Source organism: Dermochelys coriacea, chromosome 7 (genome assembly GCF_009764565.3).
Source record: "Dermochelys coriacea isolate rDerCor1 chromosome 7, rDerCor1.pri.v4, whole genome shotgun sequence".
Taxonomy (NCBI): Eukaryota; Metazoa; Chordata; order Testudines; family Dermochelyidae; genus Dermochelys; species Dermochelys coriacea.
The window spans coordinates 52,619,970-52,639,330 of NC_050074.1; the positions used below are offsets into that span (position 1 = coordinate 52,619,970).

At 44.7% G+C, this 19,361-nt stretch overlaps 1 protein-coding gene and 2 long non-coding RNA genes across 5 annotated transcripts in view; 2 read left to right on the top strand and 1 right to left on the bottom strand.

Annotated features, from left to right (window-relative positions):
- The window catches only part of LOC119858983, a 51,460-nt gene extending 36,983 nt beyond the window's left edge, over positions 1-14,477 (top strand). For 2 of the 3 annotated variants that reach the window (XR_006282610.1, XR_006282612.1), the window contains exon 9: positions 14,066-14,477. This is a non-coding gene — a long non-coding RNA (uncharacterized LOC119858983). Of the gene's footprint in view, positions 1-13,117; positions 13,420-14,065 lie in introns of those variants that run through there. The other variant, XR_006282611.1, reaches the window with a different exon arrangement.
- Positions 29-18,296, bottom strand: HELLS (helicase, lymphoid specific). The gene is given in 8 exon segments (XM_038410595.2): positions 29-504; positions 760-902; positions 10,254-10,415; positions 11,570-11,666; positions 12,309-12,505; positions 15,188-15,331; positions 15,512-15,694; positions 18,033-18,296. Coding segments are annotated over 8 exon segments (1,191 nt in total). The 5' UTR covers positions 18,072-18,296; the 3' UTR covers positions 29-278.
- LOC122460958 lies at positions 1,629-4,686 on the top strand. Its single transcript, XR_006282609.1, has 2 exons — positions 1,629-3,479; positions 4,355-4,686. It is a non-coding gene; the product is annotated as an uncharacterized LOC122460958 (long non-coding RNA).
- Positions 18,297-19,361: the final 1,065 nt, after the last annotated feature.

Below are 19,361 nucleotides of genomic sequence, written 5' to 3' on the forward strand. Positions count from 1 at the left end.
TCCGGCGGCTCTGGTCAGTGGCATAGCCAGGGTGCAGAGGCAGGCTTCCCGCCTGTCCTGGCACTGCTGACTCTGTTATACCCCGGAAGCAGCCAGCAGCACGTCTGGCTCCTAAGCGGAGGCACGCAAGCAGCTCCGCGCAGCTCTCACCCACAGGCACTGCCTGCCCCCTGCCACTGGCTGGGAACAGACACTGAACTTACTCTCTCTCATATCTGCTGTAGGAAATTTCAAAACAAGACTGAATCACATTGGGTAGGGTTTTGTGGAGAAACATACTATACAAGTCTAAAGTTGTTCACCGGCATTACATTACCTACAGTAATTTTGAAAAAACACTGCTTTGAATGCTTCAGGATATGTACCTTAAATTGCTGTGTGGCAGGGTCCAGTGGATATTCAATGAGATATGGATGGTTACAACATTTCCTCTGTAACATCATAATATTCTGCAGTTTAAGGTTGATTTCTGAATCCGTAGGAATGGTCATTTCTATCACTGGCCTTGCAAAGACAGATAATGTTATTAGTACAGCAAAATGTCAATGCATTTTAAGTACAGTACAACCTAACAAATGTCTGGAAGACATACTGTGAACTACTGGATTTTCAGAATTAGAAAAAGGATAATGCAGCTTTTCATTTATCTTGATTCAAAATTTAGTTTCAATTTTATGTAATATTTCATAGTGTATTTAAAGGGATCTTCTAAGTTAAAGATATTTTTAAAACAGGGATTTTTTTCTTTGAGATATACACCTCTCTTTTTCTACTTCTTCTTGCATTTTGCTGATCAGTTTTTCCAGCTCATCAGGTGTATCACCATCTAGTTCACAGTAAACAACCGCTTTTCAACTCCGACGCTTTGGTTGTCCTATAGAACTCAACTCGACTGCTTCTTCCTGTAGCAAGTGATACAAATTATGACAGTCAGCAAACTTTTCTCATGTATCATTGTGGGGGGGGAAGGGGAGAGGGCAGCCAGATGTGACCCAACCCCTTGGTGTCCCAGTGATTCTCAATATATCTACTGCTTAAAGAGTCTCTTCACTAACAGTATACATTTCCCAATATTTATTATTGAAGGTACATTATTGGAAAAATATTTTATACTGCCCAAATTTCTCTGTGACATTGATGTAGTGAAGACTGGTCTGCAGCTGACATCAGAAAAAGATAGTTACCTTTTTCTGTAACTGCTGTTCTTTGAGATATGTTGCTCATGTCCATTCCATATTAGGTGTCTCCCAAGCAGTACCAATGGAGATGGGTAGGAGTTAATAGATTGCCACACAACTCTGCCAAACGCAGCATGTGCTGTGAATGTGTGGACAGATGACCAATCACGGCTCTACAGATGTCCTGGGGATAGGGATGTGCACTAGGAAGGCTGCCAAGGATGCCTGAGCTCTAGTCAAGTGGGCTCTGATGATTGGCGGGACCCCCCACCAGTTCGTAACATGTCCGTATGCAAGAGGTGATCCAGTTGGAAATCCTCTGCAAGGACACTGGAAAGCCTTTCATCCTATCCACAGTGGTGATGAAGAACTGTGTTAATTTACGGAAAGGGTTGGTATGCTGTAGGTAAAAAGCCAAGGCCCAACGGACGTCCAGCATGTGAAGACACCTCCCTTCACTAGTCTTATGCCGGTTGGGACAGAACACCAGGGGGGAAGATGTTCTGGTTCATATGAAAGATGGATACCACCTTCAGCAGGAAGGCTGGGTGGGGCCGCAGCTGAACCCTGTCTTTGAAGAAGACCATGTACGGCAGTTCTGAGGCCAAGGCTTTAATCTCAGAGACTCGTCTCGCCGATGTCACCGCCACCAGGAAAGTGACCTTCCATGACAGGTGGGAAAGGGAGCAGGAGCCCAGAAGCTCAAAGAACCAAAATCCCACTGTGGGACAGGGGTCTGTACCTGCGGGAACAGTCTCTCGAGGCCTCTCAAGCATCTGACCATGATGTCATGAGGAAACACCATCTGGTCCTAGATCAGTGGGTGAAAAGCAGAGATGGCTGCGAGATGTACTCTAATGGAAGAGTGTGCCAGGCCCTGGTTCCTCAGATGAAGCAGGTAGTCTAAAATAGACTGTACGGAAGAATGCGAGGGAGAGATGACACACTCCGACGCCCAGCGGGAAAATCTCGTCCATTTGGCCAAGTAACTTAGTCTGGTTGAGGGCTTCATACACCCCAGGAGGACCTGTTGGATCTCATCCAAGCAGGTCTGCTCCTCTGGGTTCAGCCACGCAGCATCCACGCCGAGAGTTGGAGGGAAATGAGGTTGGGGTATAATAGCCGACCGTGGTTTTTTGACAGCAAGTCCAGCTGATTAAGCAGGGGCCAAGGAGGGGCTGCTGCCAGGTTCATGAGGGTGCCGAACCATTGCTGGTGACACCATGCTGGGGAGATCATGATAACCTGTGCCTTGTCTCTCTTTATCTTTGCCAGGACCTTGCTGATGAGTGGAATCGGAGGGAATGCATACATCAGGCTCCCCTGACCAGGACAGGAGGAAGGCATCAGAGAGGGACTCCTTGCCCAGACCTTGCTGAGAACAAAACCGATGACATTCCCGGTTTTGCCTGGTGGCAAACAGGCCCACTTGGGGAGTTCCCCACCACTGGAAAATCATGCAAGCTACCTCTGGGTGGAATGACCACTCGTAGTGAGAGAGGAAGTCTCTGCTGAGGTGATCCACTAGCGTGTCCTTGACACCAGGGAGGTGACATGCTTCCAAGTGGATTTTATGGCTGATGCAGAAGTCCTAGAGATGGATTGCCTCTTGGCTGAGAGCCAAGAGCGCTCCCCCTTGCCTGTTGATGTTGAAAATCGAGGCTGTGTTGTCTGTCAGGACTCTCACCACCTTGCCCGACAGGTGAGGTAGGAACAATCTGCATGCCAAGTGGACCACTCTGAGTTCTTTGATGTTTATGTGACACATCCTCTCTTCTTGGGACCACATACCCTGGGTGTGGAGATTGCTGAGGTGCGCACCTCAGCCAAGGTGTCAAAAACTAACTCGATGGAGTGGGGGTGGGAGTGTCGAATGGAACTCCCTCTAGGACTGTCCTGTGATTGATCCACCATCACAGCTAGGTAAGATTGTTTGGGGTTGGAAATGATCTTTTCCAGGTGATCCCTGGACTGGGAATAGACCGTTGCCAGCCATGTGGACCCCAAGATGCGGGCAAACCCTGGCCATAGTCAGGGGGGATGTGGAGACTTCCGCGATGAGGTCTGCCAATGTCTGGAACCTTTCTAGTGGCAGAAATGCTCTGGCACAGGTCAAGTCAAGCACCGCTCCGATGAATTCTATCCTCTGCACCGGAACTACCATAGACTTTTTGTCATTCACCAGTAGGCCCAGGGAGAGGGACGTAGCTTGCAGCACTGCAACATCCTTTTGGACCTGAGACCTGGAGCTGCCTTTCACTAGCCAGTCGTCAAGGTACAGGTAGATCTGGGATGCCTGAGGTAAGCATCCACCACCGATATGCACTTGGTAAACACCCTCGGTGCTGTTGCCAGGCCAAACGGGAGGACTGAAAACTGGTACTGGTCAGGTCCCCACCATAAATCGGAGGAAGCATCTGTGTCCTTGAAAGATCGCTATGTGGAAGTACGTGTCCTTCAAGTTGAAGGCGGCATACTAGTCTCTCAGATCCAGGGAAGGGATGATAGAGGCCAGGGAGACAATATGGAACCTCAGCTTCTTTAGGTACTTCTTGAGGTCTCGCAGGTCTAGAATGGGCCGTAGACCGCCCTTGGCCTTTTGGATTAAAAAGTACCGGGAATAGAACTCCTTGTTCTGGTACTCGAGAGGAATCTCCTCTACCACATCCAGCTGCAATAACCCTTTTACCTCCTGCGCGAGGAGACTCTCATACGGGTCTCTGAAGAGGGACAGGGAAGGAGGGGTAAAAAAGGGGGGCAGAAAGAAACTGGAGGGTATAACCCTGTGCCAGTGTTGAGGACCTAGCAATCTGAAGTTATAGCAGTCCATGCAGGAAGGAAAAAGGAAAGGCGGTTGGAAAAAACTGGGGAAGATGGATCCAAGGAATAGTCTGGTAGTTCACCTTTGGGTGCACCTCAAAATGATCAGTTTGCCCCCTGCTTGTTTCAGATTGAGCTCGACTGCACAGAGGGTGGAAGCGGGTGGCTCGGATGACATTCGTAGCCCTGGGCTTTCTTGTGAGGCAGGTCCTACTGAGGCTGACTCCCTGGCCCTGAGGCTGTTGTGGTTTGAACTGCTTATGTGCCAGGCCTGGGACGTAAAGGCCCAGAGTTTTCAGGGTGGTATGGTAGTCCTTTAAACCATGCAGCTTGCTGTCTGTTTGCTTTGCCAATAGGGCCCGGCTGCTGAAGGGAAGGTCCTGCATCGACTGCTGAGCCTTGGCAGACAAGCTAGAGAGGAGCAACCAGGAGGCTTGCCACATGGAGATGGCGGAGCCATGGTGTGAGCAGCAGAATCCGCTGCATCTGACGCTGCCTGGAGGGCCGCCCTGGCCGCGGTCATACCTTCGTCAATAACCGCTTGGAATTCCTTCCTGGACCCCTCAGGAAGCAAACATTCGAACTTGACCATGACTTGCTACATGTTAAAGTCATATTGGCCAAGGAGAGCCTGGTGTTTGGCCACTCTTAACTGAAGACTGGAAGATGAATAAACTTTACGTTCAAAGAGATCCAGTATCCTTGAGTCATTGTTGTCCTTGCTTTTCCCTGTGGTTAACTGCCTCAACCACAAGGGAATTGAGGGCCGGGTGGGAATAAGTACTCATGTCCCTTAGCTGGCACAAAGTACTTGCGCTTGCCCTTTTGGAGATGGGAGGGATGGAGACTGCCACAGGGCATTAGTAATCTTAGATATCCCCTTTACCCTTTATGGGGTAAAGCCACCATAGGAGAAGCAGAGGATGTCAAACAGGGAGTCTGAAGGCTCCTCCAATTCCTCTGCCTGAAGCCCCTGGTTAGATGTGACTCTCTTGAATAGTTTCTGGTGTGTCTTAGCATCATCCTGAGAAACTGGGTGAGAGGGCCCCGTGATTGCCTCGTCTGGTGACAAGGATGATGCCGGTGCCGCAGGATCCTCAATGCCCATTGGTGGTCCAGCAGCTTGCTCCCCTAGGTCCTCCTAGACCTGTGGGGTCTTTCTCCCCGCGAAGCCTCAAGCACTGGAGAGAGGTCCCGGTATTGAGTGGGCAGCCTGGGTGACCCCCAAGGGTTCCATGGATAACATGGCACTGGCCACTGTGCTTGGGGCCACAGGATGGATTTCGGTGCAGATGATGTAGATGGCACCAGAGCTAGTCCTGCAGTCAGGGGACCCTGCTCCATGCTGGAGCTATAACCAGAGCAGTCGGTACCAGGAGACCAAGATAAGACGGGGCAGCGGCTCTTGTCTGACTGATGTTAGTCACTGCGCCTCAAGGTAGACCTGTCTGAGTGAGACGAATGTCTTGGTAGGAGCGTTGGAGACCTACTGCGTTCAGCAGATCAGTGTCGGAAATCCGGCAATCTATGCCTGAAGCGACTCAACTGGTACCGGGACGTTAAGTGGGACCACAAGCCGATTGCCAGGAGGATCTCCCAAATACAGCAATCTCCATCTTGGAGACAGATGATGATGGGCTAGTGATTGCTGGCTCAGTCCCCTGATCAGTCAGTGATCTGTACCGAGCCCTTGGAGATGTGAGGGGTTGGTCTTGGTGCTCCTGCTAGGGGGCACATGCCTTGGTGGGTCTCTGCCAGGCTACTGGTGAGGTATGCTTCGAATCCTGCTGTCAGTGCCCAAAGTCGGGAGACAGGAAAAGGGCTCCGTTGAGCCTGCTTCTCTATCTCTGAGGCGTGAAGGCTTTCAGTAGGCAAATGGTGGCGGCGTGTCCCTTGCAATGGGGAATGGTGCCACTGAGGCAGGAACATATGCAGAGGTCCCAAGGCGGGTTTACCCTGATACCAGGGTACTGCCGGAATGGGCAGCACCAGAAGCGTCAGGATCTCCTGAGGTAGCTGTAGGGCTTCAGGTGTCAATGGCACCTGAAGCTGACAGAGGCCTCCACTGCTATCCGGAGTTGCAGACAAGGTATGGGATGGGTTGCACCGCTCGACTTGAGCTGGGGCCCAATTTCCTGAAGGAAGTGTTGAGCTGCTGGCGTGGGTCTTGGCTTGCCCCCAGCCCTCTCCTTTCCCTTGTGGGAAGCAGGAGATCTTCCCCTCACTGTCTTCTTCAGCTTCTTGCCTAGGGGGAGGGATAGCTCAGTGGTTTGAGCATTGGCCTGCTAAACCCAGGGTTGCGAGTTCAATCCTTGAGGGGCATTTAGGGATCTGGGGCAAAAATTGGAGGTTGGATTAGATGACCTCCTGAGGTCCTTTCCAACCCTGATATTCTATGATCCATGGAGGGGGAATCGGAACTGGCTCGTGGTAGTGCAGGCAGAGCACTGTGCACCAACACCCTGGTGCTTGGTGCCAAGTTGGACCATTGCTCCGGTGCCGGAGTGAGTGCTGACTCCATCAGGAGCACTTTAAGGCGGTTGTCCTGCTCCTTTTTCATCCTGGGTTTGAAGGACTTACAAATATGACACTTGTTACTTATGTGCCCTTCACCCAAGCACCTTAGGCAGCTACGATTGGGATCACTGGTGGGCATACACTGTTTGCAACGATCGCAGGGCTTAAAGCGTGCCCCATCCCCAGGCTGAGTCCCATTTGGGATTAAAGAAGACTTCAAGAACTACTACTAAGGGTAACTAATTTGACTACTAACTATATACAACTATATTCCCACAGTATTCTTGCCAGCAAGTTAAAGACGTATGGGCTGGATGAATGGACTATAAGGTGGACAGAAAGCTGGCTAGATAGTCGGGCTCAACGCATAGTGATCAATGGCTCCATGTCTAGTTGGCAGCGGTATCAAGCAGAGTGCCCCAAGGGTCGGTCCTGCACCCTCAGCAAGTTTACAGATGACGCTAAACTGGGAGGAGTGGTAGGATATTTTTGTTCAATATCTTCATAAATGATCTGGAGGATGGTGTGGATTGCACTCTCAGCAAATTTGCGGATGATACTAAACTGGGAGGAGTGGTAGATACGCTGGAGGGGAGGGATAGGATACAGAAGGACCTAGACAAATTGGAGGATTGGGCCAAAAGAAATCTAATGAGGTTCAATAAGGATAAATGCAGGGTCCTGCACTTAGGATGGAAGAATCCAATGCACCGCTACAGACTAGGGACCGAATGGCTCGGCAGCAGTTCTGCGGAAAAGGACCTAGGGGTGACAGTGGACGAGAAGCTGGATATGAGTCAGCAGTGTGCCCTTGTTGCCAAGAAGGCCAATGGCATTTTGGGTTGTATAAGTAGGGGCATAGCGAGCAGATCGAGGGACGTGATCGTTCCCCTCTATTCGACACTGGTGAGGCCTCATCTGGAGTACTGTGTCCAGTTTTGGGCCCCACACTACAGGAAGGATGTGGATAAATTGGAAAGAGTACAACGAAGGGCAACGAAAATGATTAGGGGTCTAGAGCACATGACTTATGAGGAGAGGCTGAGGGAGCTGGGATTGTTTAGTCTGCAGAAGAGAAGAATGAGGGGGGATTTGATAGCTGCTTTCAACTACCTGAAAGGGGGTTTCAAAGAGGATGGCTCTAGACTGTTCTCAATGGTAGCAGATGACAGAACGAGGAGTAATGGTCTCAAGTTGCAATGGGGGAGGTTTAGATTGGATATTAGGAAAAACTTTTTCACTAAGAGGGTGGTGAAACACTGGAATGCGTTACCTAGGGAGGTGGTAGAATCTCCTTCCTTAGAGGTTTTTAAGGTCAGGCTTGACAAAGCCCTAGCTGGGATGATTTAACTGGGACTTGGTCCTGCTTTGAGCAGGGGGTTGGACTAGATGACCTTCTGGGGTCCCTTCCAACCCTGATATTCTATGATTCTATGATTCTATGATACGCTGGAGGATAGGGATAGGATACAGAGGGACCTAGACAAATTAGAGGATTGGGCCAAAAGAAATCGGATGAGATTCAACAAGGACAAGTGCAGAGTCCTGCACTTAGGATGGAAGAATCCCATGCACCGCTACAGACTAGGGACTGAATGACTAGGCAGAAGCTCTGCAGAAAAAGACCTAGGGGTTACAGTGGACGAGAAGACTAACGGCTTTTTGGGCTGTGTAAGTAGGAGCATTGCCAGCAGATTGAGGGACGTGAGCATTCCCCTTTATTCGGCATTGGGGAGGCCTCATCTGGAGTACTGTGTCCAGTTTTGGGCCCCAACCTACAAGAAGGATGTGGATAAATTGGAAAGAGTCCAGTGGAGGGCAACAAAAATGATGAGGGGGCTGGAGCACATGACTTATGAGAAGAGGCTGGGAGAACTGGGATTGTTTAGTCTGAGGAAGAGAAGAATGAGGGGGGATTTGATAGCTGCTTTCAACTACCTGAAAGGGGGTTCCAAAGAGGATGGATCTAGACTGTTCTCAGTGGTAGCAGATGACAGAACAAGGAGTAATGGTCTCAAATTGCAATGGGGGAGGTTTAGGTTGGATATTAGGAAAAACTTTTTCACTAGGAGGGTGGTGAAACACTGGAATGCATTTCCTAGGGAGGTGGTGGAATCTCCTTCCTTAGAGTTTTTTAAGGTCAGGCTTGACAAAGCCGTGGCTGGGATGATTTAGCTGCGGATTAGGTCCTGCTTTGAGCAGGGGGTTGGACTAGATGACCTCCTGAGGTCCCTTCCAACCCTGATATTCTACGATATTACAGGGTTTGTAAATTTCTCAAGAACGGAGAACAAAACAATGCTAGTCAAAGCAGCAGATGCCCCAGCACCGTCACTGGTGGCAAGAAGGAACTCAGGGTGGGGAGAACCGGAGGTGCCCCTTATACTGCAGCATGTGCGCACCACTCCAGGGGGCACCAGAGCCAGTCCCCTACAGATATTGCTGAGGGAAAAATTTCTGGCACCGGTGCATGTGACGAGCTCACACACCTAATATGGAATGGACTTAAAGAAGAACCAGGCTCTTATAACTGACCCTACCATGTGTGTACTTGGCTTTGATTTATCATGCCAGTCAGGGTCCTTTTCAAGCGGGCCAGGATCAATGTGCAGCCAGCCTGCACACCTGGGGCACATCCAGTTATGGCCAAAGAGACAATGTCACACATTATTGAGGATTGCCCTCTGACAAGATTTGATGGAGGTCTGAGGGCTCTACACTTCGTAGAGGAGGCTGCCACAAATTGGCTTGGCAAGCTCTGCATTTGATAAGAAAATAACTATAGAAGGTCACCCTCTTGTTCTACCTAAAAGTTATGTTGTGACAATAACCGAAGTATGATTACTGAAGATGTTCAGCTGTTTACTACTTAACTAAACTTAAATTCTAATTTTTTTTTAAAAGTGGCTTCAATTCTCAGTACACAACTTTAGATACTCTCCTCTGTTTTTTCCACCAAATGCATCCGATGAAGTGAGCTGTAGCTCACGAAAGCTTATGCTCTAATAAATTTGTTAGTCTCTAAGGTGCCACAAGTACTCCTTTTCTTTTTGCGAATACAGACTAACACGGCTGCTACTCTGAAACTTTAGATACAGAAAGCCTCATTTTCTAAGAGGTGCACGGGGACTCACTGCTCTTGTGGACTATCACAACAACCTTAACTGTCACTTGAGCAAGAGGAAGGTCTCTTAGCTGTGAACTACAGAAATACCATTATGTCCTTTCTAGGCTAAAACTAGCCAAGGAGCAACATGCTCTAAATTCTATTCCCACTGATGTCAACAGCAATAAATTCCAATTGAAATAAGTGGCAGAAGGATTAGAACTATTCACAACAAAAAGCTTTTACTCAATTTTATTATTTTCTTCAATAATAGTCAGTGCTGAAGTTTAAAAAGACTTAAGTATATGGAAACTTTGACAGGGTAATAAGCCAATTTTGAGCTGAGAGGCAATGAAATAATAGACAAAAGTCCAAAATCTCAAATCAGGAAAATATTTTAGAGACCTGTAACAAAAAAAATGACACCAAAATTGATAAAGTAGAATGTTTCTATTCAACTTCAATGTATAGAATTCTAATATAACCAACGAGCTATGCATCTGTACACAAAATGAAACTGGTAAAAAAAAAAGTGTTTTAGAAGTCACTACTAGTGTAACCAATGCTATGGTATTTTCATTTGTGAACCATAATTGTTTTTATACATTTCTGAAGTCCACAGCAGTAGGTACCTCATTGTTTCTGAGCAGCTTTTTAATGGTCCGATTTACAATAGCAGAATAGAAGGTTTCTTGTTTCTTTGCCAGTGGTGCATACACCACATCTTCTTGATTAGGAAGAACCTCCAGAGCTACATCAAATTTCAGTCTTCTCAATAAGAAAGGCGTCAAAATCTAAAATGTAAACAAATACATATCACAACCATTAAACATGTGGGGCCAAGCTCTCTAGTGCAGTGGTCTCCAACCTTTTTATGCTCAAGATCACTTTTTGAATTTAAGGGCAACCCAGGATCTACCTCGCCCCTTGCCCAAGGCCCTGCCCACTCCACTCCACTCCCCCACCCTCATTCACTTTCAGCAGGTTAGGGTTTGGGATGGGGTGTGTGTTCTGGATTGGGGCTGAGGGGTTCATACTAAAATACTGAGAAATCCTTATAATGTTAATGCAGTTATTGTGTACATGCCATAGTTTTGAAAAGTGGCTATTTAAAAAATATTTTGAAAGTTACATTCCCTAGGATCTCTATGGACTTAAACATTTATGTGATCCTGATACAACAATGAAGTAGTGCCCTTACTGGATTATAGGGGTTGTCAGTGAAGAGTCAGCATTTGTCAACAAAAAGAAAAGGAGTACTTGTGGCACCTTAGAGACTAACAAATTTATTTGAGCATAAGCTTTCGCGAGCTACAGCTCATAGCATATCTAGGAGACAAGTTTTTCCGTAGAGCTAGAATAGGAAAACAGTGGTGACTGTTGGCAAGTGTTGACTTAAAAAAAAAAATAGTGACCACCTAACAATAGTTTGGTTTTGCCTTTGAATAGGGGAATAAAACCCCATTACAAACTTGGAAAGTAAGAAGAGATCCCTGCCCACAAAGCTATGCCACTGCCAACAAAATGATTTGAGATAGAAATATGTTTGAGTCGCATTCCATAAAAGACAAACTGTTGAAGTTATTTACAATGACACACACAACTCAACTTAATGCTAATGAAACATCAAGTGCTAAAAAAGTGCAGATACAAAAGTTACAGTTAGCTTTAGTCTTCAGAATTCTCAGTTTCATTCCAAAACCAAAACCAAAACCAAAAAAAAAAAAATCATCAAAGACTTATGCCATTCTTCTAATCTTCTAATGTTGAGAAGGTCCAATACAAAATAAATGCAGGAAGTGCCAACAATGCCAAAGATACAACACCAGACCTGCTAAGTTGTGTTATGATCAACTCCAAAGAAGAAATCTGTTCTAATAATATGCTCAGGATTAAAGGTGCAATAACACTTTAAAACAAGAACAGCAAAACCATCAAGATCCCAGACCTGGTGCAACATGTGTAAGATGTTCTGCTCCCTTTCCTTAGCAACAATGTCTTCAGCAATTTCTGTAATGCTTGTAATGTCAAACCAGGACTCAAAGCTAGAGACAGAGACAAAACAAATTCAAGTTATTTCATATGCATTATTAGTTGTTATTTGAATGTGTGTCAAACTCCAAAGAAGTTTCTAAAGCATCTTATGTATGAAAGATGTACATCGGGTAGAATTAAAACATGCATTTCCTTTTATCTAAGGCCAGACAATTGTAAACTGAATTATAACAAATAGAAATGTTAGTTGGAAAGTACAGTGCAATTTGTTATACAAAATAACATTATTTCTGCTGTAGAACTAGACCTTTGCCATCTCTTTCCAGCTTAGCACTGAATTCAAAGTTGTTTTTTTGGCACTGCGATGTGACAGGTAGTCAAGAAGGAAAACTTAATGCTTCCTGGTTGGCTCAGAGGGTTTTAATTTTTGCTCACTGGCTGAGATATGAAAATTGTTTCCCTCTTTGTAGAAGCAACTTCAGAAATGAAAAATAAAAAGTCACCGGAGGAAAGGAGAAACCATTCAAGCCCCTCCATCACTGATCAAAGATGAATTCAATCATTGTGTGATAACTTATCAATTTATCCAACTCAGATGAACAGACGGATAGTTGTAATGATGCAGGGCATTAGTTCTGAGCAGCTCATGCAGAACACACACAAACAGTCTGGGCCAATAGACCATGGCCTACCTTTTTAAGTCATCAAATACATCTGGCAGCAGGAAGTTAAGTAGTGACCAGAGTTCTGCCAAGTTGTTTTGCAAGGGAGTACCAGTTAACAGAAGTTTATTGTCAGCATTAAACCATTTTAATTCCCTGATAAGACGGCAGTTCATGTTCTTAATCCTATGTCCTTCATCCACTATCAGATACTTCCAGAAGCAATGCTACAGAAAGAAAAGAAGTCACCTACCATTTCAAGAAATGTGATCTTTGCCACATCAAAATACATATTACAGACAGGACTAGTAGAACTGCCTATTATGGCTGCCCAACACTTCCCATTATAAGACCCTATTGTCATTTGCTTATAACTTTGCCTAACTTCAACTGTTTAGGCAAAAATTTCCCATGCCTGGAATCTACCTCAGGCTGGACGTTTTGGGTTTTTTTTTTTGGGGGGGGGTGAGGGGAGGAGATTGGGGCGGGGAAGAGGAGGGAAAATTTCACCCACAACAGCCCAAGTTGTTTCCAAGAACAAGGCTAACAAAAATATCTTAAATTCATGTGACTTTATCTGGGCTCCAGTGGAGCAGGGAGTTAAAATCAGCAAGGACTGACCTGTGTGTCAGGGAAGTGCCTTTCTAAATATTCATAAAAACCCACCCCAAATTTGGCCATGTTATAAGCTATGGAAAAGTCTCAGTTCGTACATACTCAGTGAAGACCATGCTTGAGCAACGGGCAACCTTAATTCTGGCACTTCCTAACTGTTGACTTTGCAACCTTAATGTTTTTAAATGTAGTTTATGTAATGTTTTATAGTTTATATTATTCAGGAGTGCACAAGCTGATGTAGAACTGAAATGTTATTACGTTGGATATCAAAAACCGTGCTGCATCAGGAATGCTCCTCCTTTGACTCTACAGCGAAAGAGATGACCATTGTTAAGCAACCTCCTGTCTTAAGTGACCACTCCAATGTACTGTACTGAATACAAATTCTACTCCAAAACCCACTGTGACACTGCACCCCATATTCTTCATAGTAATATTACTATAATATGATTATGGCATAATTATGATGTGCTTTGTACAAGATAAGTCATGTGGGGTGTCATTGAAAATGTTATGATTTGACAAATATAATTATCCCATTTGTATGCATGTAACATTTTTGTATCTGAAGTTATGAATACTGACTAGGGATCTGTATTTCAAATGGGCTTACTCTGGAAAACACCCACAGCCAGCCTTTCAGGTACAACAATGAAGCCAGACAGTGCCAATGGCCCATCAACAAAGACAATGGACCCTGGAAGAACTTAATCTTCCTGTGAAGGTTCCACGCAGCCTGTAATTAATGGCTGCTACGACTCAGAGTGTGTCTACACTACACAGTCTTGTTTCTAAAAGTCAGTGTTTGTAAATGCTCTCTGTCCAGCCTCGCGAGCGGCGTTAGCTTTGTCAGCAGGAGAGCACTCCTGCTAACAAAGCCGTGTTCACACTGCCACTTGCATCGGCAAAACTTGTGTCTTTTGTGCAGGGGGTGGGGGTGGGTTTTTTTTTTAAAGTACCTGTGAAAGAAAAAAGTTTTGTTGACAATGTTGCAGTGCAGACAAGCCCTCAGTAAGGTATGCAAGGGCCTGTGTCCAGGCCACATGACTCTGGACTCCATCTTGGGATGCCAGTGCTTTTCCACAAGCTGAGGTTTGGAACAAAGGGTTCCCACCATATGCTAAAGTTATATAAGGAGTGACATCTGTTTTCTTCACTCCCCACACAAGACAGCTCCTGGAAACACCTGAGGAACAAAGACTGAACTGGGGGAAGTGCTCGACTCAGGCTAAAAGGATTTCTTGTCGTGTATGAAAGACCTGGGGATTTCAAGCTGTAAAGCAAGAGCAGCTTGTTCCTTAAGAATCTGCAAGCCTGCTTGTGTCATCTCTCAGAATGAGAAACTGCTAATTCATATCCAATCTATCTAGTATATTAAGCTTAGTTTGTGTTTTGTTTATTTGCTAGGTAATCTGCTCTGATTTGTTTCCTGTCCCTTATAATCACTTAAAAATCTATCTTTTGTGGTTAATAAACTTGTTTTTGCTTTATCTAAACTAGAGAGTTTGAGTGAAATGCATGGGAAATCGTAGTTCAAGGGGCAAAGGCTTTTGCGTATTCCTCTCCACATGGGGGGGAGAGGAAAGGGGAGGGGCGGGAAGGGAACACTCTATGAGCTTATACTGTACAAATCCCTGTGCAGTGCAAGATGGTATAATTTTGGGTTTATGCTCCAGAAGGGGTGTGTGCCTGGGGAGTTGAGAGTTACTTTGGCTGCAGACTTTCTACTGGTGCTTCATGAAGTGGCTGGTCATAAAGCCTGTATGTAACTGCAGTTGGATGTGTCCCTACATGTGTGAATGCTGGTGGAAGTATAGGACTGGGAGTGGGTCTGCAGCTTATCACAGCAGCACAGTGAGAGAGGGAGCCCAGGCTGGTATGTCAGAGAGCTCAGTGGTACCCCAGTTCCAGGTGGCACCCCGGGGGAACCCGTCACAATCACCTCCCCTTTAAACAACCAATTTTTGTCCATCTGTCGAGAGATCACTTAGGACAAGTTTGCATCAGGCTATGGATTATGCTTGCCTTCTTAATTTCCCTACCATTGTCCACAACCCCTTTTAGGTAGTGCATTCTACTTTTTTCATAAAGTTACTAAATATGCCAATCCAGGGCTCTAGACACTGAGGGAACAGTGCACTTGGAAACTGATAAAAGCAGCTATAACTGTTACAGTGTGACACTGCCACCAGGCAGATAGAATGTTTGAAGTTCCTACTGCACTAGAAAACACTGTTTAAGATATATTAGAGATAATGAGGCAATCCACCTGGCAGGGTGCACTTGTGTACCTGCAAGACATTTCTGTCTCTCATGGCTATTTCAAACGAAGTAATGACCACAGGATGAATTTGCAGTGAACCTTCTCGCCTGTGAATTTTTTGAACCAATTTATGACATTCCTGCTGGGCTCCATGGTACAGCATTATGGGAATCTAAAAGGAGTTTTTATACTTCCATTAATAAGTAGCAATCAAGAACCCACACATTTTAAAGTAATCACACTAAGAACTACCACTGTGGTTACAATACATATAGAACAAGTTCCAAACCAAAACAGTTATGAGAATGAAATAATTTGCTCTTCTAAACACTAAAAAGAAAATACTTTTTACCTCTGGAGTGAATCTCTTGAACTCGGACATCCAGTTAGGAAGAGTAGACAAGGGACCACATACTAAGAATGGTCCAGGGACTCCTCTTTCTACCATCAGTGCTATTGTAGCAATACATTGGATTGTCTTTCCCAGTCCCATTTCATCAGCCAAAATGCCATTAATGCCATTTTCCCAAAGCATCTGCATACACAGAAAGATACACATGCCTAATAAGCACTAGGCATCCAGGTGAATATAAACACCTGACTGCATTCACCATTTGCCTCCTGCTATCAATCTTTTCCCATATGCATATTTTCAGAGTTAGATGAATAAAATTTCTACTTGCCTAACTTAAATATAAAGGATCTACGTGCATGTGCCAGTCAAATATTTACGCATACATGTGGCCAGTTAGGTGGCCAACTGGCCTTGTGAAAGTGCAAGAACTTGGACACATATCAGGTATCTGCATGCCCTTAACTGAAAGCTTATCCCTGATACAGTAACTTCACTGAAAATTTTCTGCTATCATTTTTCATGCTTGTTTCTAAACTAAAAGGTAATTTTTTTTTACTAAAGTTTGGTAAAAATTCTGTTAGGTCATTTTTGAATAATCAAAGCAGAATATAGATACAGTATTTCATATTCAGACACTTTAGTGTTCAATATAAAAATAAATTTTAAAAGTTATCGCTTGCTCCATGAATAAATATGCTTTACAAGTTAAACAAATACAGAGACATAGCTAACAAAAAAACAGCTGCATAATTGTACTGTCATGCTTCTGCACAGAAGTAGGAATCACCTTACATAGTTACACTGATATTTTAGCCAACTAGCCTTTATCATCTGCTTTCTAAAATCAGCACATTGTTACCTTTAAGTTTGAGCCAAAAACAATCAGAGGAAAAAACTTGCGCTTGTATCCTTTTAAGCTTCTTTGGTGGATAAAAGGCCATTTAAAGAAAAACTGGGAGAGGGGTTTGTGTTTGTTTGTTTTTTAAACATTAGAAAGTTAGATCTTGTCTACCTGGAAAGACACTATGGCCACATCTACACTAGGAGTGCTTTGGTAGTATAGATATACCAGTATACTATACAGACAAAGTGTGCTCCTAGTGCAGTCATAACTTATACCAGCAAAACTGCACTTTTTCCATAAAGCTTATTCCAACCCCCTAGCCCGAGAGAAATAAGCTATAACATGAAAAAGCGCAGTTTTGCAAGTGTACCTGAGGCTACAGTAGGGGCCATTTGCTGGCACACTTCTTAACACCCTTGACCAACATAATGGTGCCAGCAGAAATCTGTAGTGTAGGTATGCCCTGTGATGAATTCAGAAGACTTAATTGGGTCTATTCTGTTCTTGTTGCCAAGTCAGGCTTTCCTTTTCAGTATGTAATGAAGTGTACAATTTAGATGAAACTGAATGTGCATAGCTACTTTTATTTAGCAATTGGAACAAAGATTCAAGAGAGAAATGAATTTTAAAACATCTTTTAGAAGGCTCTTGAGTCAATACCATTGGTCACAAATTCCCATAAGGAGAAAACACATGCCTGATGCTGGGTTGGACCTGTTGAATGTTAAGCAGTTGGTATACTCAGGTTCCTGTCTAAGAGTGGGAAAATGGCACAAGATTCTACCCTGGGACAGGTACGGGCAAGAGGCCTACCACCTGAAGAGGTGCACTCAGAGAGATCAGACATGGAACTGGTCAGTTAGCCCTGTAATCATGAGAAGTTGAAAGAGGAAAGACTTTTAGTCAGACTATTTAAATCTTCTAATACATTTAACTCCAATGCCCAATATAAATAAGTTTTTGTTAAAAATTCAAAATACCAACTCTCCAAATAGGTTGTAAGAGCTCACAACACACATCAGATCCCCAAGACATTCTCTAGTTAGAACAGGGAAGACTAGACTTGACACTCCTGATATTTCTAAAGTGAAAAATCAAGAAGAAATTTTTTTTAAAATATCCACGCTTCTTTTATACATCATAAAGAAACAATAGGTGCACGAGCCCAATTTTGTGTTTTAGAAATCCTTTACAGGCCACTTGTAATTCCAAAATAAAGATGGAAGCACTGAATTTTGACAGTTGGGATAGAGCTCATCTGAAGTCAGGTAAGGAACATCCTGCCTGAAATATCAATATGTTGTAACAGGGGAAATGGAGTACAATCTCCCACATGCATTTTTTACTCCTATTAGGAGAGTGGCTTTAAGCTGTCTTCCTTGAAAATTTCCACCCGGACATTACATGGCAATGCCCCCATACATATTCCCTTCTTTTAAAGGAACGTGCATGCAATTTCTGTGGTTCAGTCAACCACACAGGGCTGGAAAGGCCAAAGCTAACATGGACCAAGAGTTCCTTAAAACAAAAATACAGCTCTGTGCAGCTTTTGTGCCAAACCCAAAAGAAACACTGTTCCCCCAATATACTTAATCTGGAAGACTTTGAAACATGAGCAATATCATCTTCTGTTGAAATGAGTATAAACATATAGGCTAACATATAGATTCATACCCTCAGCCATTCCATGCCTTCAACTTGGTACCACCTCATAACACCTCCTGAAAAAAGCTTTGGCTGTTGAAAGGGTATTGGCTCCCCGTTAAATTTCCATACTGGATCAAGGAAGTGCTTGGCATTATGTCATACAGCTTGTGACAACCTATCTTTAATGACGCTATTAGAATCTCCATTTTTCTGTAGGTCTTCTGCACACAGTTTGTTAGAAGAGCTTTCATCCAACAGAAGGAAGTTCAGAGAATTTAAGCACAAACATTGCAAAGCTTAGTTAACATACTGAGCAAGCTGCTGAGACTTCTAGCAAATCTCCAAGTCAATGTTATTGCTACAGTTAGGAAAAACAGCATCCAGCTGCAATGATAAAGGCAGATTTAATCGAAGTGTGGCTGACCACACACAATAACTCAAGCACAAAATTTCCAGTGATGATATTGCCACTTAGCCAATTAATATTTAAAACATTCAACTGCTAAATGGCAATGTATCCTTCAACTCTTTGTAGTTTAAAAGCAGTAATATTTACTAAATAAAATGATAAATGTTGAACACCAAGTTGCTATCCATAAAAGTGAACCCGACCTCAAAACTTGACACACAAAGGACAACATATTTCACGTGGAACGGTTTCCCTTTTTTAAGGGAATTCTAGTGACCACTAGAAGTTGGCTTCCCCCTCACACTCAATTCCCTAGAAGAACAGAGCAGAAAACTAACAGTCACGCCCCTCCCCGCCCCGCCACCTGCACCTTATCAATTCTCAGAACTAGAACACTTTATCATGTGTATCTTGCAAGCCTGATCTAATATTCCAGCACTTGGTTTTTCCTGAGCATACGACTTATACTTTGAGAGGCAAAGATGTTTCCCTTGTGCTCCACATTACACTATCAAACAATTCACATTTAATACAAGACAAATTTAGGCTCCAACTTCTGGAGGCTTGAGCTTAATACTAAATCAGTGCACCATTAAACCCAGGGGTGGGCAAACTTTTTGGCCTGAGAGCCACATCGGGGTGCGAAACTGTATGGAAGGCCAGGTAGAGAAGGCTGTGCCTCCCCAAACAGCCTGTCCCCCATCCCCTCCCACTTCCTGCCCCCTGACTGCACTCCTCAGAACCCCCGACCCATCCAACCCTCCCTGCTCCTTGTCCCCTGACCACCCCCTCCTGGGGTCCCCTTCCCCTAACCACCCCCCCACAGGACTCCACCCCATATCCAACCCCCCCTGCTCCCTGTCCCCAGACTGCAATGACCCCTATCCACACCCCCACCCCCTGACAAGCCCCTCGGGACTCCCACGCCCTATCCAACCCCCCCCGTT